This window comes from Felis catus, chromosome B1 (assembly GCF_018350175.1).
Source record: "Felis catus isolate Fca126 chromosome B1, F.catus_Fca126_mat1.0, whole genome shotgun sequence".
Taxonomy (NCBI): Eukaryota; Metazoa; Chordata; class Mammalia; order Carnivora; family Felidae; genus Felis; species Felis catus.
In genome coordinates this window covers 16,094,429-16,118,851 of record NC_058371.1, presented here as the reverse complement: position 1 = coordinate 16,118,851, position 24,423 = coordinate 16,094,429, and the positions used below count along the sequence as shown (strand labels likewise).

The 24,423-nt window shown below is 42.7% G+C and overlaps 2 protein-coding genes and 1 long non-coding RNA gene across 9 annotated transcripts in view; 1 reads left to right on the top strand and 2 right to left on the bottom strand.

Annotated features, from left to right (window-relative positions):
• The window catches only part of SNX25 (sorting nexin 25), a 132,649-nt gene extending 127,171 nt beyond the window's left edge, over positions 1-5,478 (bottom strand). For 2 of the 5 annotated variants that reach the window (XM_045056821.1, XM_045056825.1), the window contains exon 1: positions 4,715-5,478. In XM_045056821.1, the coding sequence (XP_044912756.1) occupies positions 4,715-5,122 (408 nt within the window). In that variant the 5' untranslated portion in view covers positions 5,123-5,478. Of the gene's footprint in view, positions 1-4,067; positions 4,654-4,714 lie in introns of those variants that run through there. The other 3 variants (XM_023252358.2, XM_045056822.1, XM_045056823.1) reach the window with 3 other exon arrangements.
• A 1,640-nt stretch (positions 5,479-7,118) lies between these two features.
• LOC123385170 lies at positions 7,119-14,037 on the bottom strand. The gene is made up of 2 exons (XR_006597329.1): positions 13,915-14,037; positions 7,119-7,672 (listed from the first exon to the last, which is right to left on the bottom strand). It is a non-coding gene; the product is annotated as an uncharacterized LOC123385170 (long non-coding RNA).
• A 118-nt stretch (positions 14,038-14,155) lies between these two features.
• The window catches only part of CFAP97 (cilia and flagella associated protein 97), a 42,895-nt gene continuing 32,627 nt past the window's right edge, over positions 14,156-24,423 (top strand). For 2 of the 3 annotated variants that reach the window (XM_045056827.1, XR_006597323.1), the window contains exons 1-2: positions 14,156-14,288; positions 22,680-23,719. In XM_045056827.1, coding sequence (XP_044912762.1) covers positions 22,696-23,719 — 1,024 coding nt within the window. In that variant the 5' untranslated portion in view covers positions 14,156-14,288; positions 22,680-22,695. Of the gene's footprint in view, positions 14,412-22,679; positions 23,720-24,423 lie in introns of all 3 variants that reach the window. The other variant, XM_045056828.1, reaches the window with a different exon arrangement.

The window sequence follows — 24,423 nt, the reverse complement described above, 5'->3', positions numbered from 1 at the left end:
GGGTAGAGAAGCTATTCTCTTATCTTCCTATTGTCAAAACATAAGAAATAATTTTCCTTTTTTCCATTATATGAAGATGCACTTTGTATCGCTGGTCCAGTAATGAAACTAAGTTTTCTAAACTACTAACTGGCTTCTGCCATATTTCTCTTTCCGTTGCCTTGGTTAGATGAGGTGCTAAGGTCAAGTTAACTGTGACCAGTGAATTGGAGGCTCTTGGTCCAGGTAAGTTAACTGGCCTGGCGCAAGACCAAACACAACCTTGGACTGGGAACGCCACGCTATGACAGCCTGCTCAACAAAGGTGGGCTAACAACTGTTAGTTACCCCCCAGGCAGGCCAACCCCACAGCACCACAGCTCCAGTGTGCTTGCTGGCCTGCCACAAAATCCACGTTTTTCTAAGTGGGGCCCAGAGAGCAACTGCCAAGACCTTCCTGACCTTACAGAAAAGCTTCCTCAGGACCTGAATACACCACTGGATATTATTTCTACCTGAGTTGAAAATGATTGTTACTATTTTAATCAGCAGTAATTCCCACCCAAATGAAACAAAAATTCTTGCACATAGCAGATGCCCAACAACTACTACTACTGGATTAACTGGAGGGGGAAAGGCATGAGGTAGTGAGAACAGTTTTATCATCATCTGCAAACACTCCCTGAGCTCCTGCTAGATACAGGTATAGCAAAAGGTGTCCATCAGGGGTCCTAATCACATGGAGTTTACAGCCAATAACTACACTGTGAGACACACAGAAGCATTTTAGACACTCCCTGACACAAAAACCACTTTTCGCTCTCAGTGTGGCTTTTTTAGCTGCCTACTTTGAACGATGTATGCATTTTTTTTTTCCCTCTATAGGAGACCAAAAAGAAAACGAAGAAGAGGGAAGGAAGGACGGACAGCTAGAAGGACAGCATTTTAGAAGAATCTAAAATGTGTGAGAACAAATGACGATTCCTTCCTTCATGCTGAATCAAAATTTCTGTAGTAATGTACTCACTGTATCTTACAGAGGCACCATTTGGTTTACTACTCAACAGCCTCCCCCTCCACATATGTTAGATGACCTGTGTGGTCCAGCTGCTACCCCCACAGAACTGACAGATATTTTACACTACACCACGTGCTTATGCTTCCATTCATAAAGAACAGAGCATTGAAACAAACAAAATAAAACTAAACACAAATTAGAAATACAGCACAACTAAAGGCTTGAGTAAATAGCACCAGTACTATTAAAAAAATATATAAAATTTTATGTGAAAAATCTGCATTTCAATTACAATACAGAGGTAGAAAGTAAAGTTTCTAATGTACTTACTTTCTCGTTAAAGACTATTATAAGGATCCAAGTTCAAAAAAAAATAGACCAATGATCTACTTTCCATAAATTACATTTCACTTCTGCTGTTACCTGAAATCTTCAGGATTACATATGCTGCTTCATGTTCTGTCACCTTTAAAGCACTATTTTCTCTGGGCACCTGGGTGGTTCAGTTAAGCGTCCAACTTCGGCTCAGGTCATGATCTCCCGGTTCACAAGCTCAAGCCTTGTGTTGAACTCTGTGCTGACAGCTCAGAGCCTGGAGCCTGCTTCAGAGTCTCCTCCTCGCTCCCCACCCCTCCCCCGCCTGCGCTCTACCTCTCTCGAAAATAAACATTAAAAAAATAACAGGGGCGCCTGGGTGGCGCAGTCGGTTAAGCGTCCGACTTCAGCCAGGTCACGATCTCGCGGTCCATGAGTTCGAGCCCCGAGTCAGGCTCTGGGCTGATGGCTCAGAGCCTGGAGCCTGCTTCCGATTCTGTGTCTCCCTCTCTCTCTGCCCCTCCCCCGTTCATGCTCTGTCTCTCTCTGTCCCAACAATAAATAAACGTTGACAAAAAAATTAAAAAATAAATAAATAAATAAATAACAAAATACTATTTTCTCTAATTCCTCTACTAAACCATCTTTCTGGATGCTAATCCAAGTTTTATCTACCCAGAAGTATAAGTGAGTTGGGAGGTTTGAGGAAATGTATTTTCCAGGAAATAGGATGGTAACTAACCCACAACATGCAGCTTCTAGGCCTTCAGAGGACTAGAATACTACAGGATTTTGACCCTGACCTCACCATCTAAACTTCCTGCTCCCACTTACTAGGCACTCTTAATCACTTAACTCTTATTTTGTTTCAAAAGCATTTATCACTAACAAAAAATATCTCCTTTGTTGTCTGATCTCCCATAAGACTATAATCTCCAGAGAGTAGGGCTTTTGTGTGTCTCATTGATTCAACCCCAGCTTGCAGAATAATACTTGGCTCATATAAAACACTCAGTAGGGGAGCCTGGGTGGCTGGGTTGGTTGAGCTTCCAACTTCCGCTCAGGTCAGGACCTCAGGATCTGTGAGCTGGAGCCGGGCGTTGGGCTCACTGCTGTCAGCATACAGCCCGCTTCAAACCCTCTGTCCCCTTCTCTCTCTCTGTCCCTCCCATGCTCATGCTCTCTCAACCATAAATACAACATCAAAAAAACCAAACTCGACAAACACATATGGAGTAAATTATTTCTTACAATACTCAAAAGAAATGGAACATCATTTACAAATCAATAAGCCAACTAGTAAAATCTTTGGATCCTTATTTTTCTGTCATTGTAGAAAAAAATCATGAGAAAAAACACACCTGCTTACCAACTCTTGCTAAATTAGATATGAAAAAAATGGATAGTTAAATGAAGGTTTTTAAAGGAAATAAACACTACTAATTTTTTTAGAATACCAGGGAAACAGAAGTTCCTGTACCTTAATATACTGAATTCCTGATGGATTTACAGAGTGAGGATGCCTGACTTCCTTACCTACAACCCTCCAGCCATTATCTCAGGGCTGCATTTCGAACTGACAGACTCAGGACAGGGTAATTTTGGCGGAGAGTGTGATGATTTTTACAAGAGTAAGTGGATCATATCATAAGCAAATACAAAACCCAGAAGATAATGATCCCTCTAACAAATACCCTTATGAACCACTGCCATTTCCCTTACCCGAATGTGCTTAGGCAACTTCAATTTCATGACAGTATCATTCAGTCCAGCAGCTAGTGCCACATTATGTTGTGTATTGATCTGTTGTGATTTCAAATCCATATTGTTTTGAATCGAGGTTGTTTTGATCTAGTTTGAGAAACCATGTCAAGATGGTATCTGCAGAACTGTTGTGCTACTGAGTGCTTCTCCATATGAATATATGGATGAATCAGTATGATGTAATGGGCTTTAAATACCAGCAGTTTGTGTGGTCCTACCCAGAGTGTTCAGGCGGGGCAAGGCTACTCTTTGCCGATCTAAACAGCTCTCTGTAGATCTTAAGACACTTGCTCCTGTTGTGGTCAGGCAACTCCCGGTCAGCAGGGGTGTTAAACCATACAGCAGTCTTGGGAAGGGAAGGGACATCTGTTCCTGCCGTGGTGAGGGTATTTCTCACAGGCAGTGGTACAGGCTGTGTAACTATCCCCAAAGTACTAACCTTCAGGGCAGCCAGCCCTGCCTACCAACACCAATGCCACTGTCACTAGCTACATGTCCCAGCAATTAATACCCAACTTTTGGTTGAAAGGACTTACTCTACCAAGAACCAACTCCTAGAGAGGCACACCTCAAATAAATCTGGACTTTATTTCTCCACTGCCTGGAACAACAGTATAGTTCACCTATCATGGGTCTGTGGGGTTTGTTATTTCCTTACCGGATTATTGAGAGACACTACCCTGTAGCCTATGGCTTATGAAATAGAACTCATAATTATATTCCCGTAGAAGTTATAATTCCCATAGTAAACCCGTGTTAAATACATTATTAGCAGAAACAAATCTCAGGCTCGGCATAATGTGCCCCGAACAAAACGAGCTACAACAGAATCAAGTTTCCTTATTTGATTTAAAGGGTTACGTATGAGAGAAAGCTGGGAGGCTGAGCAAGTAGCGGTCTGGCACTAAGGAAGAGAAGAGCTCATCTGAAACACTCTCATTTCCTAGATTTTCTAACCACCGCCCTGCTGTCCCACCCCTCCCTGGGATACCTTTGCTTCTGTTGCAGACTGAAGTGCTATCTGACATCCCCTTTCAAAATCACAGAAACTAGCTGGGGCTGCGTTCTCAACATGGTGGAAGACAGGATGCCGCCGTAAGAAGTGTCCACAGCCTCGGGTGAGAGGTCCCGGCAGGGCGAGCTAAGCCAGACTAGCCTGTCTGAGCAAGTTTCCGCACCGGTGAAAGGTCATAAAGTTACCTCTCCCAGAAAACGGTTAGAAGCAGCAAACACCATGATCCGCACAGGGCGCAGCGCGTGCGTACAGGGGGGACTCCCCTCGCCAACTGCAGAGCAACATTCACGATTTGGATTATTCAGCTATCAAGGTTGTGCCTGAGGATGGCTGTGGAGCAACTACACTGCCTAACAACGTGCATCTCGGCGAGCATCCCGCAAGCTCGGAGGAGCCCGGAGCCCGCCGCCCCCCACCCCCCCACCGGCGCGGGCCGAGGGAACGCTCGCAGCTACCCGCCGGGCCGACCAACCCCAGCCGGGTCTCTCTCCGGGAGGCCAGGCAGAGGGGACCGGCCACGCCGCCGCCACCCGGGGCTCCGAGAGCGGGCGGCGGGCACCGGAAGCGGGGAGGGCCCGGACGAGGCCCCGAGCGCGCGAGGCAGCGGGGAGACCGGTACTTACCCCCGGCCCGCGGCGGGCGGCCGCGGCCAGCCGTCTCCAGGTGGCGACGAAGTCGGGCGGCGGGGCTCGCCGGCTCCGGCAGACGAGGGAGAACAGGGTTCCCAAGAGGAAGGCGGCCGCGGCGCAGCCCAGGTACAGGCTGAGCCGGAGCAGGACGGTGCACGGCCCCGCGCCTCCGGCCGCCTGCCAGCAACCGGGCCCCAGGCAGGAGAGGCACACGGCGGCGAGTGCGGCCACCGCCACTGACACTCGCCAGCTCCAGCCGCCAGGGCTCCCCGGCGCCGCCGCGTCTTCCCGGGCGCCCGGCCGCCGCTCGCCCGGGGCGCCCGGGGCTGGGCGGCCGCCGGTGGCCGCTGCCGGCACGAGGCTGAGGCCGGCGCCGCTGCTGTCGGTGGCATCGGGGTGCATGCTGCTTCCTGTACCGCTAAGGACAGGCACATCTCCTGCCCTGCTGTCCCCCGGCGCTGCCCTGGACGGTGGCCTCTGCGCGGCGCCCCCTCCCCTCGCCGCTCCCGCCGCCGCCGCCGCCGCCGCCGCCGCTCCGGAGGCACAGGCAGTCCGCGCTCATGCCCTCGCCGGCGGCCCACCGAGGGAACGGCTCCAACAGACGCCGCCGAGCTCCTCTCAGCGACCCCTCAGCGCCGCCACCCGGCGCCGGCCCCGCAGCCGTCCGGCCGGGCGCGCCCAGGTAGCCGGACCGCGTTGTGACTTAAGCTGGCGAAGCCAGAGGCGGAGCGGGGGCGGGAGCGGCCCGGAGGTGCTCGTCAGGCGGGGGGCGGAGAGCGACCGCGGCCCGCTGAGTGACAGGTGGGAGGTGCCCGGCCTCGCCCGGCCCCCGCCGCCCACCCGCGGCGCGGGGGCGGGGTCCGAGCGCCGCCGCCCCTCAGGGGAGGGGGCGCGGCCAATCGCTGGGAAAACTGCTAGGTCCCTGCCCTCCTCCTCCCCTCCCCCCAGGGTACCGTCAGAGGATGGAAAATTTTGCCGCAGGTGTCAGAAGAGCTTGTAATTAATTCTCCGGCTCAGGTGATCCCTTAATCCTCGCTCTGGGCTCTTCACTGACAAGTAACCTCTTCGCCTGCTTAGGGCTCCCCAAATGTCTGCCTTATTTTCACCTGCTGTTTAGATTCGGGGGGCAAACCATTCCTACGCCTCACTTTCAACACAGGTTCCCTCAACGACCTTCCTTTCCCCACCCAGCCGCCTCAGGGAAGGGATCGACGACTGTGGAAGAGGAATGAAGCCTGCAGTTGCTAGTTATGGAAAGGCCCAGAGAAGTGGGCCTAGTGCCAGGGAGTGTACACAGCTGCCATAATCACTTTGGCTCCAAGTCCCTATATTTTTGTTACCAGAGATTCAGTACAAATGTTATTACCCACGCAAGTGAAAGCGGTCCAGATCGTTTTTAGAGAACGTATTTTCCTATTCTCCTATCATGGTCCCGTCGTTAATATACAGATAATGTTTACTGAAAAAATGTTGATATGCTAGATAAATGCTAGTAAATTACTACTAGGACCAAGAAAGCAGCAGCTGTATCTTTAATAGGTAAAAAGAATTGGAAAGGAAACGAAGGAATTCCAAAGAGATTAATGATTTAAAAGGATGGGTGATAGGGCAAATCCAGAATAGAAGAAAGGGAAGGAGAGGTAAACAGACTGAGAGAGGCAGTGAGAAAGGACACGGGCAACAAAAAGCAAAGTCTCAAAACTCTCTTCAAGTAGGAGTCCTGAAGAATTTCAACAGTTTAACAGCACTATTGTTTTCCAATAAAATGACTTATATCCTGCTTCCCAGGGACCATAGTTAAGAAAAATAAGCATTGGGGGCCCCTGGGTGGCTCAGTCGGTTAGGTGTCCGACTTTGGCTCAGGTCATGATCTCACAGTTCATGAGTTCGAGCCCCACATCCGCCTCTGTGCTGACAGCTTAGAGCCTGGAGCTTGCTTCAATTTCTACGTCTCCATCTCTCTCTCTGCTCCTCCCCAGCTCATGCTCTCTCCTTCAATAATAAATAGAAACATGAAAAAAATTTTCATAAAGAAAAATAAGCATTAAAATAATATTTTCAAATTCCTCTGACTACTGTTTTTCAATAAGGAATCATCTGTCATTATTTCAACAAAGAAAAAAAAACATTCATATGAAGTAAGATATTTTGTGGATATTCTTTGTGTTTTTACTATTTTTTAATTTTCTTTTCTTGTAAGTATTGTTTTATGAAGAATAATTTACATACAATGAGCTGTGCAATTGATTTTTATATCTGCCAATTTATTTGTTGTTTCAAGTTTTTATTTAAATTCCAGTTAGTTGTTTATTCTTTTAAAACAAAGTATTCCAAAGGTTATTATCAAGAAGACATACTGGAAATATGGTGTGTCGATATCTATTGTCACATAACGAACTACCACCAAATAACCACTTTATTTGCTTATGATTTTGTGGGTCAGCAATTTGGGCTGGGGTCATTAGGCAATTCTGCTCTTGTCTTGGGTAACTAATGAAACTATGGTCTCCTGGTGCACAGGCTGGGCTATTTGGTCTATGGAGTCTGTTGAGATGGCTCGTCTCTGCTTTCTGTGTACTTATCCTCCAAAGGTCAGCTTGCCCTTCTTCACATGGCAGTTTCAGGGATGCCCTGTGCAAATTCTTTTTAAGCTTTTGCTTGCATTACATTTGCTAATGTCCCATTGGCCAAAGTAAACATATGGCCCAACCAGTAATTAAACAGGGAGTGGTCTACACATGGACTAAAATATAGAGAGCTATAATTCATTGGTTGTATTACTTTAACAACCTACCTTAGTTTGCTCGACAGAATACACTAATCAGTTTCTCATGGATAATCTGGCTGCTCACCCAAATCAGTGGTATCCAATGACTTATCACTGCAAATATGTTAAAGTTCACATTTCTTTTCCCTGGAATTAATAGTTCTTCATAATCTAATTCCATTTATCTATAAGATAAAGAAAAGGACCTAAGTAAGGATAGGGACAAGGGAGACAGTATTTAATTATGTTTGCCAGTAAAGGGTTTGGTAATAGAGCTTTATCATTTAGCTTTATTTTACTCTAATATTTTCAAGTTATGAAACATAAAGCAAAAAAAAAAAAAAAAACTGCACTCCCTTAGCTTTTTTTTATTAACGTTTATTTATTTTTCAGAGAGAAAGAGACAGAGTGCAACCAGGGGAGGGGCAGAGAGAGAGGGAGATGCAGAATCTGAAACGGTCTCCAGGCTCCGAGCTGTCAGCACAGAGGCCAACGCAGGGCTCCAACCCACGAACCGTGAGATCATGACCTGAGCCGAAGCTGGACACGTAACCAACTGAGCCACCCAGGTGCCCCACACTCACTTAGATTTTAATAGCCAGTATTATTGGGCAGCAGATTATAAAGAAAGAATGTAAATTGTGTTTACTTATTATCTAATTTCTCCAAAATGCATGTGGGCCAAAAATGCTTTTCGAATTCATCTATATGCTGTTTCATGAAATATGAGCTGAGTAAAATATAAAATAGGCAGGCCACAATATTGATTAAATGTACTTGCATAAATTAGGAACGAATTTTGAATATTTTCAGATTAACACTATGTATTTAATATTTAAAAAAAATTGTTTACATTTATTTATTTTTGAGAGACAGAGAGAGACAGAGTACAAGCAGGGGAGGGGCAGAGAGAGAGGGAGACACAGAATCCAAAGCAGGATCCAGGCTCTGAGCTGTCAGCACAGAGCCCAACCCGGGGCTCAAGCCCACAAACTGTGAGATCATGACCTGAGCCGAAGTCGGATGCTTAGCTGACTGAGCCACCCAGGCGCCCCTATGTATTTAGTATTTTATAAAGTTTGTATACCAAAAAGAAGCCAGTGTCTCTCATTTGTCATTTATTTGCTCTAAGAAAGAGAATATAATTATGGAAAATAAAAATTAGTATTAGAGGTTTTTTTTAAATGTTTGTTTGTTTATTTATTTATTTATTTATTTATTTATTTTGAGAGAGAGAGCACGGAGGAGAGGCAGACAGAGGGGTTAAAAGAGAGAGAATCTGCACTGTCAACACTGAGTCTGACATGGGGCTCGATCTCACCACCATGAGATTATGACCTGAGCTGAAATCAAGAGCCAGATGTTCAACCCACTGAGCCACTCAGGTGTCCCCAAAATTAGTATTAGAGTTTTAATGAGTCCTGAACAGGGGTTGCACATAGCAGGCCCCTAATAAATACTTTTGAGTGAATAAATCTGATACTCTTCCATGATAATATATCTAGGATAATTGAGTAGACCAAAAAAAAGTAATAAAGTAATCTCATATTTTAATGGAAACTTCAACTTTTGAAAATCCTTTTAAAACATATGTCCCCCACTATAACTCTGTAAAGGAGGTATGGTAAGCATGATCCCATTTTCCAGAGGAAGAAACTGAGGCTCAGAGAAGTTAAATGAGTTGCTCAAAATCACAGCTAGTAGGTGGTGGACCTAAATTATAGGATTCTGCTCCATTATGCTATCTTTCAAATATAGTAGTTAAAAGTAATGTCAAAGGACAAAATTGCTTCTAAAGTATACAAATAATGTCCTTACCAAACCAGTGCAATAAGAATAGCACTCATCTGGCTTTTAAATAGACTGTAAACTCCTGTGAGGTAGTATGTGACTTCTATTCATTCTTTCATTCAGTCCAAAAATATTAGGAAGGTGCTTTGTTAAAAAACAGTATAGGGGCACCTGGGCGGCTCAGTTGGTTAGTCTGACTCTGGATTTTGGCTAAGGTCATGATCTCATGGTTCGTGGGTTCCAGCTCCACATTGGGCTCCGTGCCGACAACACCAAGCCTACTTGGGATTCTCTCTCCCTCTCTCTGCCCCTTCCCAGCTTAAGCTCATGCTCTCTCTCAAAATAAATAAATAAACTTAAAAAAATAAAAATAAATTTAAAAATATAAAATACGGTCTTTGTCCTTGAAGAGCTCACATTCTGATTGGGGTAGGGGGGAGGAAGCATTAAGCAATGTAACGTATATTACTAAGGTATTACAAAGTTCTATGATGGCAAGAAGAGAGCTACTAATTCTGTTTTGTGGGAGTTCAGGAAATTCATATGTGAACCTAAGTCATTTTGCTTCCTCAATTTCCTCTATTCCAGCATTTAAATGTGTTGAACTACCCCCTTTTAGATACTTAAAAAATATGAAACCTAACTACATTTAATTTCAATTTGGTTTATAAACTTCAACCCAGTAAAGATTTCATCCTTCAAAACTTAATTCATAAATTAAAAAAAAAAAAAGTTTTCCATATGCTTATAAGAAGTTTAGCATAGATGAAAAAACCACCAGCTATTATCCCAAGGTCTTTTAATAGCTCTCTACAGAAATAGTCAAGCTCATATTCTGCTTCAATACAGGTATTGAAGGTATACAATAAGTGGAAAAAAAATGTTTTTTAAGGGGCCAAGGGATATTATTTACATCTTTTCTGATGAAAGAGTTCAGGTTCAATGAATTTGGGGAAGAGCTTTTTTACACCTCTGAGTTGATGACCCTCTGTGACCAGAAGTATGAAGAGGCACAGAGCAAAATCTCTGGCCTGAAGAAGTTTGTTTACAATCGACTTCATGCATTCGTTGATTCATTCATTCAGTACAGACTACGGAGGATGTGCTCTTTCCAGGAAAAGAAAACCAGGGAAAAGGCAAAAGCTTACAAATTAATAGCCCAGAAAAAGAGCCGAAATTAAAGTTTAAGATATAAGATTTTTTTATTTTTCGTAAGACATACACAAAATTTAATATTTTGACCATTTTTAAGTGTACAACTCAGTGGCATTAGGTACATTCACATTGTTGTACAACTATCACCGGCATCCATCCCCAGCCCCTGGTAATCTCTCTTCCTTTTTCTTTTTTTGAAGATTTTATTTTTAAGCAATCTCCACACCCATCATGGAGCTCAAACCCACAACTTTGAGATCAAGTGTTGCACATGCCACTGACTGAGTCAGCCAGGTGCCCCAATTCTATTCTAATCTGTTACTGTGACTTGCCTATTTTAGGTACCTCATTCATGTGAGTGGATTCATGTAATATTTGTCCTTTTGTCTGGCTTATTTCACTTAACATAAATGTTTTCAAGATTCACCCATCATTATAGCACATATCATAACTTCATTCTTTTTTGTGGCTGAATAATATTCTTGTATGGATTTACAGCATTTTAAAAAAATTTTTAATGTTTATTTTTGAGAGAGAGAGAGAGAGACAGAGCCTGAGCGGGGAGAGGGGCAGAGAGAGAGGGAGACACAGAATGCGAAGCGGGCTCCAGGCTCTGAGCTGTCAGCACAGAGCCCAAAGCGAGGTTTGAACTCACGAGCTATGAGATCATGACCGGAGCCGAAGTCAGAGCCTTAATGGACTGAGCCACCTGAGGTTTGTTTATCTGTCTTTGGTGGACATTTGGGTTGTTTGTGTTTTGGCTTTGGTGAATTATGCTGCTATGAACATGGGTATACAAACATCCATTTGAGACTCTGCTTTCAATTCTTTAGGGTACATTCCCAGAAGTGCAACTGCTGGCTCACATAGTACCTGTGTTCAGTTTACTGAGGAACTGCCATAGTTTTCCATAGCAGTTGTACCATTTCATATTCCCAGGAGCCAAACACAAGGGTTCTAATCTCTCCACACCTTTGCCCATCCTTGTTATTTCCTGTCTTACTTTTGTTTTTGTTTTTTTTAACGTTTATTTATTTTTGAGACAGAGACAGAGCATAAACAGGGGCGGGGCAGAGAGAGAGGGAGTCACAGAATCTGAAACAGGCTCCAGGCTCTGAGCTGTCAGCACAGAGCCCGACCCGACCAAGCCACCCAGGCGCCCCCTGTCTTACTTTTATAACAGCAATCCTAATATGTGTGAAGTGATATCTCATGATTTATTTGCATTTCCCTAATGATTAGTGATGTTGAGCATCTTTTCCTGTGCTTATTGGCCATTTGTATATATTCTTGGAAGAAATGTCTATTCAAACCCTTTGGATAGCAAACTTTGACCACAGAGTAGACAGACAATCATCCCTGGCAAATGGTGCCAGCATAGTTTTACCAAGCAGAATTAAGTGAAATCCTGGCGGTTAGTCTACAAAAAGAACAAAATGATTCTGTGTATTTGTTGGTAGTTACAACCGAAAAGTACAAAATGCATTGTGAAGAACAAAAACAGAGCCAATTCCTTAGTGATGCTCCCTAGGCTATGCATAACCCTTAGTTCCCAGCTTTCTTTGCACTTCCTTGTAAAAAAATACATTATCAAATACTAATTGAATTAGGTTTTTAAGTGCTGCTATAATAAATTACTACACCCAGTGCTTTAAAACAACACAAATGTATTCTCTTTCTGTTCTGGAGGTCAGAAGTCTAAAATCAAGGTATTAACAGGGCTTCATTCCTTCTGGAGGCTTCAGGGGAGAATACCTTTTCTTCCCTTTCTCAGCTTCCAGAGGTGCCTGCTTTCCTTGGCTCAAGGCCGCTTACATCACTCTGATCTCCTGCTGCTTTAATTAAAAACATCTTTTAAATGACAGTTAAAAAATTTCTTTTAATGTTTATTTCTTGAGAGAGAGAGAGAGAGAGAGAGAGAGAGAGAGAGAGAGAGAGAGAGAGAGAGAGAGACAGCAGGTGGGAGCGGGGGAGGGGCAGAAAGAGAGGGAGGCACATAATCTGAAGCAGGCTCCAGGCTCTGAGCTGTCAGCCCAGAGCCTGACACGGAGCTTGAACCCAAGAACCGTAAGATCATGACCTGAGCTGAAGTCGGATGCTTAACTAACTGAGCCACCCAGGAGCCCCTAAATTGACAGTTTTACTGAGATAAAACTGACATATAACAGCATGTAAATTTAGGGTGACATGATAGATATATTATGAAATGAATACCACAGTAAGTCCAGTTAACAACAATCACTTCACAGTTTTTTTCTCTTGTAATAAGTTTTAAGATCTACTGTCTTAACTTTTTTTTTTATTTTTAAAAAAAATTTTTTTTCAACGTTTATTTATTTTTGGGACAGAGAGAGACAGAGCATGAACGGGGGAGGGGCAGAGAGAGAGGGAGACACAGAATCAGAAACAGGCTCCAGGCTCTGAGCCATCAGCCCAGAGCCTGACGCGGGGCTCGAACTCACGGACCGCGAGATCGTGACCTGGCTGAAGTCGGACGCTTAACCGACTGCGCCACCCAGACGCCCCTGTCTTAACTTCCAAATATACAACACAGTATTGTTAACTATAGTCACAGCACTATACATTACAATCTTGCTTCTATGGCCACCCCTCCTATTAATGACTTGGAATCTTCTTGACTCTCATTTTTAAGAATCCATCTGATTACACTTGGAGCGCCTGGGTGGCTCAGTGGGTTAAGGGACCTACTCCAGCTCAGGTCATGATCTCACAGTCTGTGGGTTCGAGCCCCGCATGGGGCTCTGTGCTGACAGCTCAGAACCTGGAGCCTGTTTCTGATTCTGTGTCTCCCTCTCTCTCTGCCCCTCCCCTGCTCAGGCTCTGTCTCTCTCTGTCTCTCAAAAATAATTAAGTGTAAAAAAAAAAAAATCTGATTACACTGAACCCTCCTAGATAATCGAAGTTAATTTTCCCATCTCAAGATCCTTAGTCACATAGCCCAAGTCCCTTTTCCCACGTTAAACAGCATATTCACAGGTTCTGGGGATTAGGAGGTGGACATATTTGGAGCACCATTATTCTACCACACCTACTACACAACTGTGAGTTCAAAATCGAAAAATTATGGCATTCAACATATTCCACATTTTTCTCTTATTTTAACCACCCACCTCATTTACCAATAGTCAGAAGACTTTATAATGTGTCACCAGCTCTTGAATCACACAACTAGTTCTTTGATCTGAACTTTACTGCTCTAAATAATCGTAAAGCCACAGCCGCCCTCATTTTTACTACTGTTGTTTCGGGGAGGAGTTACAAGATCATTAAAGCCACTTTCCCAATTAAATTGGCCACCCTAACAACTAGGTCCACCCGCATTGCTGTTAACAGCGGGGGCAACAGCAGTTAGCACCTTGACGGTGCACCGGGCACCTAAGGGTCCTAAAAGGTAAGCTTCCTCCCGTGTCCCTTCCCACTCGAGAGTCGCGGGCCCTGCCTCCCAGCCCCGGCCACCCACCGCACAGCGCGTCGAGCCTCTCTAGGCCGCCGGCGAACCCCCCGCGCTCTATGACGCCCGCCGCGAGCAGCGGGGAGGAACCACCAGGAGCCGCGCCGCGAGCAGCGGGGAGGAACCACCAGGAGCCGCGCCGCGAGCAGCGGGGAGGAACCACCAGGAGCCGCGCCGCTCGCCGGGTCCCCGCCCAGTTCCCGCGTGGCTCGCAGCGCGCCCTCGGCGCCCTCCTTTCCCTTTCCGCTGTCTCCGCCTCCGGAAGCTCGAGCCAGGCTGCTGGGAGCCGCGAGCGGAGGTTGCGTGCGCGCGCTAGCGTGTGCGCGCGAGCCTGCAACGCCTCGGGCGGCGCGCCAGGCGGCCGCAGCGGCCCCGGCGCCCAAGTAAGCGGCGCGCGAGCAACCCCTCCTGCCCCGCCGCCCCGCCCGCGACGCGCCCGCTACCCTTCCCCTCCGGGATCCGTTTCCCCTCTACGGAGCCCAGGCTGCGGCGAGCACTCAGAGTCGGTATGAGGAAGCCAGGGTGGGAAGTTAGGAAGGCCGGCCGGCCGGGACCCCCCCCCCCCCAGCCCTTGGCTCCGCCGGCCCTACGGCCCGGCCGGCCTCTCGGGTGGCGGGTGTAACCACAACAAAGACGTCCGAGCCTGCGGTCGGCGGGTCCGTGGGGCCGCTCGCAGCCCCAGCCGGCCCCTGTGGGAGCCGCCGGGCCTGCCCTCAGGACGCTTTCGCGGCTGGAGTGGGGACCGGGGTCGGCCGGAGTTAAGAAGTGGTTGTAACAAGGAGCTGGGTTCCGGCCACCGCCGCCCACCTCCGCGGCCTTGACTCTGAACCCTGGCGCCTGAGGGGCTGTCAGTTTGCTGCTGCCTGGGGCCGTGGGGGAAGGGGGTGGTCCGGAGGAGGTGGTAAACGGACCCTCTCGAGTTCTTGGAAAAGGGATGTTTATTTCGGGCCGAGATTTTCGTGTACCCCACGGGTTACCTTCTCTGGACCGTATTATATACATAATTGTAGAAACAGTGTAATGCCACAGTAACAAAATGCCAGTTTAAAAAATGCCAGATTATTTGTGTGTTTTTCTGATGTATCTTGAGCGTTAGTATTTCTGGTTCTGTAAGAGCCAGACAGATGGTGAGTGTCCAAGTGACGCCCAGTCAGCTTTGACACATGCCGGTTTTCATTGAGCCCCAGAAGAGTTATTAAGTGATCTGTCATTTAATTTTTACCCTTTCCCAGTATGTGGTGAAGAGAATCTTTACAGTGTTATTAAATGCATATTTTTATTTACCAATGTAAATGGAATCTCATTAACTTGGAAATAAATGTTATTACTTGGTGGATGGGATCACTGGATAGTTTTTCTGTAAATTACGTTTAAACCACTGGAGTGTGTAAATCTTAAGGATAACCTTGTCTGTTGGATGTTATGCCTGAAAAGTCTCCCAGGGTTTATGCGCCACCTCCCGCGAACTGCGACCACTGAGGAAGTTGGGTCCTTACAACTGTTGAGGAAGACATGAACCATGTAAATACAAATAAGGGGATAGTTAATTCTGGTGTGGGGGGTGCGGTGGGGATTGGTGGGGGACGATTGTGGGAAACTATCAAGGAAACTAGCTCAGGGAGAAGCATTGATTTTTCTGCTTACATAGCTAGCAAAGAGACTAGGGTTCGGTCTTCAGTCTCCTAACTCCAGACTCCCTCATCGGGTGAACATTCTTTGAATGTCTGATATTTGTCAGATCCCACTTTAGGCACTGGGGATATAAAGATGAGCAAGATGCCAGGAATTCCCAGTTTGGTAAGGAGATAAGGCGGGAAACTTAGCTATGAAAAATAGGGATTTCAAAGAAGTTCCTAATCATTTGGCTTACAGATTGATGTTGGGATTTAGACCTAGTTCATAAAATGTTAAAGTTGGGAAAATCATATCTTCCTAATGCATGAATTCCTTTTGTAGCCTCCCAGCAAGTAGACATGTAGTTTTTACTCCAACATTGTCTAGTGACTTCTGGCTCATAATCTTAGAAAGTAGCCCATTCCATTCGAGCAGTTCTTATGTTAATTCCAGAACAGCTTCCTTATACATTATACGTCTGTTAATGCAAGTTCTACCTCTGGAACTACCAATAACAGTTGTAAAATCTTTTTTCATATCACAGTTTTTTTTGAGTATCTGAATACCTGCTTTCTCTTAGCCATTTCTTTTACTAGCCTATGAATGCCTTATTCTGTAAACCACTGATCATGACTTAAATTCTAGACTCTTCCCCCTAGCACCCAGAACTAAATGCTTCATTCAAGAAGTAGTTTGACCAGCAGAATATAATTCAAGTTGTCTTAGACTGTATATTACTATCCCGATATGATTTAAGAGTATTTTAGTCTTTTGGTTCCTAAGTCATGCTTTTGCCGCTTGGTAAGCTCCACGTCTTTTTTCAAAGAATCTTCTTTTAAGCTGGGGTCCTCCGTGCACCTTCCCTCCTTACCTTCCCTCATTCTGTGCCTGTGCTATTAATTGTGTTATTATTTGGCTGTTTCAGAGTATACCTCCCCATTGGGTTTTTTGCTTATTAATATTCTTCTGCTTATTTGAGTATAGCATAATCAGCAAGACTGCTGTCTGGCCAGACTGCCTGGATCCAAATCCTGACTCTACTGCTTTCTGGCCATGTGGTCTTGAATATGTCAGTTAACCTGTCTGAGCTGCAGTTTCTTCATCTCGAACCTTAAAGTTGTTACCAGTATTAAATGGTTGATCAGTGAAAAAGTGCTTAGAAAGTGCTTAGTATATAACCTATATGAATGTTAGCTTCTTTTCCATTTATCCAGAACCTTCTGAATCTTTATTTTCAACCGTCCATCTCAGTTTTTTTTTTTTAATTCACAAATTTGATAAAGCTTGACATCACAAGAAGCATACAGAAACAAACTAATAACTTGAAATTGGTCAGGCCGTTTAAATTTGCTAGGCCTTAGTTCTAGTGTAAGGGGGTACAATCTTTTCCTTTCAGGACTGTTGGGGATCTCTGAGGATACAGGAAGGGTATTAGTTCTAACTTGCATTATTTTGCCATGTACCATCTTGAGGAACTTCACGTAGGTCTCACTCAAGGTTATCAGGGATCACAAGATTTAACTTGAAATGCCAAATACACAAAGAGGAGGCTTGCTGGAAACATTTCAAGTTTAGTGTCTTCCAGAATTGTCACTCTCCTTGCCAGAAATAACTTTGGAATTCACTACTGTATTTGGAAAGGGGGTTTGGTCACAAGCTCATATTGGATTCTAGGGAGTCACAAGTTAATTCAAAGTTCTGAATTCTTGTTACCTAGGTTAACACTTCTAATTTACCTAAGGCTACTAGTTTATTTCATTTGTGGTGCCAGTGAGATTTGTTCCAATTTACGTTGTTAGAGGAACACTGCTACGTGGCAGATCAGCAAAATGCATGGCAATCACTGGCATGTGTATCTGATTTTAACTGTACAGACCATCCTCTCCTACAGAGAACTCCTAAAACCATTGCTAAACAGGTTCCGTTTTCCTTTCAAAATCCCAATGATGAGAAGAAAATCTTGTTACCTTACCCAGTTTACCATCATATAAATCATAGATATCACAGCCATGTATCTTAAAGGTTAAAAAACAAAAACAGATCTTAGTTCCTTTGGAAGGACCATACTTTGAAGCAGAATAGAACACTGGTTAATAACAGGATCTTTAAACTATGCCTGCTTTAGAATCCTGGCTGTGCCACTCACTAGTTGTGTGACTCTGGGCAAGTTCTTGCTCTGCTTCACTTTTCTCGTTGGTAAATAGGAGTAATAAAACTTCTTTTTTTTTTTTTTTTTAATTTTTTTTTTTCAACGTTTATTTATTTTGGGGACAGAGAGAGACAGAGCATGAACGGGGGAGGGGCAGAGAGAGAGGGAGACACAGAATCGGAAACAGGCTCCAGGCTCTGAGCCATCAGCCCAGAGCCCGACGCGGGGCTCGAACTCACGGACCGCGAGATCGTGACCTGGCTGAAGTCGGACGCTCAACCGACTGCGCCACCCAGGCGCCCCTAAAACTTAAGCTTAGATACATTTTAGCTGTTAGTTGTACTAGAATAATAGCACTAATACAAATGGGACTTAGTTATGTTAATTTTGTGTGTTTCCTGAAAAATGTAAACAAATTTTTCTGAGGATGGAAGGTGAAATGATTTGGATGATTTGCTTTTGAAAGATTTTTTTTTTTTTTAACATTTATTTATTTTTGAGACAGAGAGAGACAGAGCATGAACAGGGGAGGGGCAGAGAGAGAGGGAGACACAGAATCTGAAACAGGCTCCAGGCTCTGAGCCGTCAGCACAGAGCCCGACGCGGGGCCCGAACTCACGGACCGCGAGATGATGACCTGAGCCGAAGTGGGACGCTCAACCGACTGAGCCACCCAGGCGCATCTGAAAGATTTTTTTTAAATGTTTATTTATTTTGAGAGAGAGAGAGAGAGAGAGAGAGAGAGAGAGAGAGAGGAAGGGAGGGAGGGCAGGGGGATGGGAGGAGAGGGAGAGAGAGAGAATCCCAAGCAGGCTCTGCACTGTCAGCCTGGAGCCCCATGCCTGGCTCATACTCAAGACCTGGGAAATGATGACCTGAGCCGAAATCAAGAGTCGGATGCCCCTGAAAGATTTGTTTTTTAAACTGACTACGAAAATTTATGCTTTGGGCTATGCCATGAAACCATTTGTTTTGAAAATTTGAAGAAACTACAAAATTTTTTTTTTGTTTAATCACAAAGGTATTCGTACACATCTGACAAAATGCGAAAGAAAAAAGAACAATAATAACCCCTTTTTATTCCATCCCTTGACATTCTGGATGAAAGAGTTGATTACCTTGCAAAAGAGGGTAATGTTTTTTGGAAATTTAGTGACAATGTTTATAAGAGCTACTTACTCACCATTCAGTGACTATTTTAATTGGTCGTTTTTCTTTCTGAACTCAGGTGGGCAGAATTGGATTGACAATGACCAATCATACTATTTTTTTCTTTAAGTTTTTCTTAGTTAAGTAGGCTCTGGGGTGCCTGGGTGGCTCCTTTAAGTGTCTGACTTTTGATTTCTGCTCAGGTCATGATCTCATGGTTCTTGAGTTTGAGGCCCTCGTCAGACTCTGTGTTGACAGTGCAGAGCCTGCTTCGGATTCTGTCTCCCTCTTTCTCTGCCCCTCCCCTGCTTGCACTCTCTCTCAAATATAAATAAATAAACATAAAAAAAAAAAAAGTAGGCTCTAGGCCCAATTGAGGGGCTCAGACTCACAACCCTGAAATCGAGAGTCACATGTTCTACCAACTGAGCCAAGCCAGGCGCCCCCAGTCACACTCCTTAGGTATGTGATGACCCACGATCACCAGCCTCTGCCAGGTTCTTTATTCTCACCCCACCCCCCAACCGTCTGCGTCCCTTCACCGCTTATAGTTGTTTAATGTATGTCCTTCCAGTCCGTGCTATGTAACTTTGTGCCTGTGAGGAATTTAGTTTTAAGTTTTACATAATTGTATTGTTGTTCATTTAATTTTGCTCTTTTAGTAAACTTTATTTTTACAGATCTCAGCTCACCCTTTTTGACTGACATATAGTATATTACATACAACATTTCGTTTATCCATTTTCCTCTTATTAGACATTGAGTTTTTCCCTAACTCATTTCTATTATAAAGAGTAGGGCTATGATGAACATCCTTGTACATGACCCAGAAACACAATTGGGAAGTGGTAGAACCAAGTTTGAGCCTGAGTGTGTCTGACTCAGTTCCTTCTTTTTCGTTGTGCAGACTCGCAGTCATCACTTATCTGCTTAATTTATTGCAAGGACACTATTATAATAACAGTAATGGAAATATAAAAAATGCAGTGGGATTGTTGGTTTTTCTTCTAACAGGTCGACTTAATTTTGCCCTTTTTCCCCCTGGTTTTTATTTAAGTGTGTAAATTGTATTATTAACCCAGTATGGCTAACAGTTTTGTAGTGTTCATTTTTCATGCTGATATAATGATATCATATATCTCTGATATAATATAAGCAGAGATCCACAACCTCCATAATCCACAGTCATTTGGTAAATATTTTAGGCTTTGTGGACTATTTAGTCTCATAGCTACTCAACTCTGCAGCTGTAGTGTGTAAAACTTTATTTACAAAAACAAATGGCAGGCCAGATTTGGCTCATGCACAGTAGCTGGCTGACTCCTGATATAATAATAATTTTGATGGAATCATAATATTCCTCTATTCAAGTTTTTTCAGTATTACTGAAATAATATGAGAATTCCATTCCTTCTTTTTAGTATTATATTCTTAGGATAAATTTCTGAAATGAAAGTACTGATTCAGAAGGCTTATGGCTTTCTTACAGCTCTGAAAATTAATTGCCAAAATCCTTTAAAAGAGATGTTTTGATTTTTATAAATTAAGAGAGTAAAAAAAAGAGTAGACTTTAATTCCATAATGGATAAATATGACATCTAAAACCTTATTAAATATCTTTTGAGGACTTGTGGAGGAGGCTTCTTTCTGCTGATTTGAGTTTTAAAACTTAAGAGGGCATTGATCTGTGCTATGAGAAATAATATTTTTTCTTTTTTTAGTAAATATTTCTTATATTTAATATTTAGGTATAAGTTACCTAATTTTTCTTAAATTTTTAAGATCTACTTACACATCTCAATTTAAATCAATTTAATTCTAATAATATGTTAGAATTTTAAAATTTATTTGTACTTTGATTAATCTGACTTAGCTTAAATTTCCCTGAACATTGTATGCCATTTGCAAGCTTGCAGCACAATTCAATTTTAGTATATTTAATTTTCTTATGTACCTTGAACACCTGACCAGGGATACTGACATATCTAATAGAGGAAGTCCTAGTAAGCACTTAGACTTTTTTTTTTTTTAATGTTTTTATTTTATTTTGAGAGAGCGAGAGAGAGACAGTGTGTGAGTGGGGGAGAGGGAGACACAGAATACAAAGCAGGCTCCAGGCTCCCAGCCATTAGCACAGAGCCGAATGGGGGGCTCAAACCCACGAACCATGAGATCATGACCTGAGCTGCAGTTGGACGCTTAACCAACTGAGCCACTCAGGCACCCCAGCACTTAGACATTTTTAATAAACCTAATTATAAGTCTAACCTTACTAATTTAATCAGATTCCCTAAGTGTTTAAAAGTTGATTGTGGGGGCGCCTGGGTGGCGCAGTCGGTTAAGCGTCCGACTTCAGCCAGGTCACGATCTCGCGGTCCGTGAGTTCGAGCCTCACGTCGGGCTCTGGGCTGATGGCTCGGAGCCTGGAGCCTGTTTCCGATTCTGTGTCTCCCTCTCTCTCTGCCCCTCCCCTGTTCATGCTCTGTCTCTCTCTGTCCCAAAAATAAATAAATGTTGAAAAAAAAAATTTTTTTTTTAAATTAAAAAAAAAAAAAGTTGATTGTGAATAGTTAAATTTTTTAATATGCCTTATATTCTTCAAAACCTTAAAGGCAAAAAAATTTACCCAATGATAAAATGTACTACCATATATACCTCTAATCTATCATATTAACCTATTGCATTAGTATTAGTAATGTAAGTTTGGTTGATTTTTAAATCATATTTGTACTTGATTTTATAGGTTGCAGTATCACTTCAACAATTAAAGGCTCCAGAGAATCATAATTGCTTTAGAATATAGATTATATAATCTTTTATTGTTTGATTTTACATAATAGAATTAATCATAATTTGAATATACTGAGCACAAAATTGGATTGTTGGCTATATGTTATTAGTTTATATATGCCTTTCCTTTAATGCAGCTCATATTATTTGCTCTTTTGAATGTCACTATGGACTAAAAGTTATCACAGAAGGACTTTTTCACTTTTATGTGTATTTTGGGGGGCACCTGGGTGGCTCAGTCAATTAAGCATCTGACTTCAGCTCAGTACATGGTCTCAGAGTTTGTGGGTTTGAACCCCGCATCGGGCTCTGTGCTGACAGCTCAGAGCCTGGAGCCTGCTTCAAGTTATGTGTCTCCCTCTCTCTGCCGCTCCCCTGCTCATGCTCTGTCCCTCTCTCAAAAATAAATAAACATTAAAAAAAATTTTTTTAAGTGTATTTTGTGTGTTTTGTTTTTCAGTGTTAAATTGTGCAACCTGAACAGAGGAGGCCCCTTTAAACTGGAGCCTTTCTTGTATTACCATTATATCAGGCATATTTGAATATTGTGCCTTCTAGTAACAGTAAAATACTCTAGGCCTTTGTTTTTCTTTACCTCCAGAAATAGACTCAGCCACCTTCCAAGTCATTATGATTTTTTGATTCTTGTTTCGTTTTTGTTTTTGTTTTCTGTTTTTAGTGTAGAATGGTGTTAGAGGACAAATTCTGAATTCAAGCTGGCTTAGCTAATTTTAGGAGGTTTTAATATCATCCTTTCTTAGTCTAAATTAATTGTACTTCTAGAAGGCAGATTTTCCTTAGGGTTCACCTAGGTATATGTTTGTGATATGCTTGCCTTGATGACTCGTGAACTGAATTATTAGACTTACTTATTTTTCAAATCATTGGTACAATTTGTTATTACTCCTCTAGCCCCATTATCATTTCACTGAGTTAATATTTTTGGGATGTTTTTGTCATGTTTCTTTATAATCAAACGTTTTAGTTTGAGATATGCAATTACTGTAAAAAAATGAAAAGTATTAAGAAATTATTCTTCAGTCTGATGGTAACACTGGCCTCTTTTTTTCAGATATATTTTTGCCATCATGGATCGTTTTGGAGATGTATCAGAAGGTGAAGTGGACCATTCTTTCTTTGACAGTGACTTTGAAGAAGAAAAGAAATGTGAAAGTAACTCAGTTTTTGACAAGCAAAATGATGACCCTAAAAGGAGAATAGACGAAGGTACAGAAAATGTAAACTTGAAATTTGGAATACAAAGAAAGGAAAATGAAATAAAAAAGAAAATTCTTCCAGAAGAACACCCCGTAGAGAATGATAATATGCGAACCAGAAATTCTTTATCATTGTCCACTTCAAGATCAAAAAAATTGTGGGATGCTACAACAGGGCATAAAATACACTTACCCACTCCAAGTAGAATTCCCAAAATTGTGAAAGAAGGTGACGATGATTATTATACAGATGGAGAGGAGAGCAGTGATGATGGGAAAATGCAGCATGTCAGGTCCAAGTCAGCTAAACCACCTAATAACCTTAAAAAAAACATAAGTAAAAAGTATTCCAAAAGTAATTCTTCTTCCTCCTCTTCCTCTTTGTCTTCCTCATCTTCAAGTTCAGGTACAGATTGTTCAGATGCAGGGTCTGATAACTGTATTTCTGATACATCTCCATCATTAAAGAAACGTCTGTCTGGTGTAACCCACTTGTCACCAAAACAGAAATATAAATCAGGAGTAAAATCAACAGGAACACGACCTTCAAGTACTAAACCAAAAGTCAATGACTACACTGAGGAATCTGAAGATACTGTGACAGATGTCACTCCTCTCTCAACTCCAGACATCAGCCCTATTCAGTCTTTTGAACTGGGAGCATCAAATGATCAAAAACTAAAAGTTAAAAGGCAAGAAAACGTGAGTCAAGAAGTATATGGAAATGTTGAGGATTTAAAAAATAATTCAAAATGTTTGAAATCAACCAAAAAGGGGAAAGAAAAAACTGGGCCTGATCTCACTCCAGAATCTTCAGTGTTAGATTCCAACATAGACCACAGATACAAACAAAAAGTCTTACATGACACAATGGACCTCAATCATCTTTTGAAAGGTAAGTTTCTTTTCTTTTTAAAAGCTGTATATATTGAACTTACATATTAAACTTCATGGTATATTGAGCTTAAAATATCAATTGCTATGAATTTGCATTGATTTTTCTAAATATATTTTATTGTTGGATAATTGATATTATAGTAACTTTTCCAATTACTCTATTTTACCGTAAAAATATCTGGAATATCATTTATACTATTGAAAAGCTAGTTAACTAGGAGTAGAAACTACTTCACCCTAAATTTTGTTTGAGTGTCTTACAAAATCATAAAACCTAGAGGGAACAGCTAGATAAGATAAGTGGGGGAGGCGGAGCCAGATGTTTTTCACATTTGAGAGGGATGTGGGCATAAGATACATTTCGCTTTTTTCTTTAAGAAAGACAACAGCGCTGAAGTTAAAAATATCCTAACCTGTTGTCTTCATGTCAGAGAAAGTGGTGAGAATGCTGGCAAATGAAAGAACTCAGAATAAACTGTAGGGAACTATTCAGATTTTAAGTTAAATACTAAAGAGCATTATTTGAAAATAATTACCAAGTTGATGAAACAACATAATTCAAGTTTCAGTTCCTTTAAGATTGAAAATTTTTTTGAAGTATAATTGACATAGACTATTCTATTAGTTTCAGGTGTACATCATAATGATTCAATACTTTTATACATTATGAAATGATCCCCATGATAAGTCTAGTTACCATCT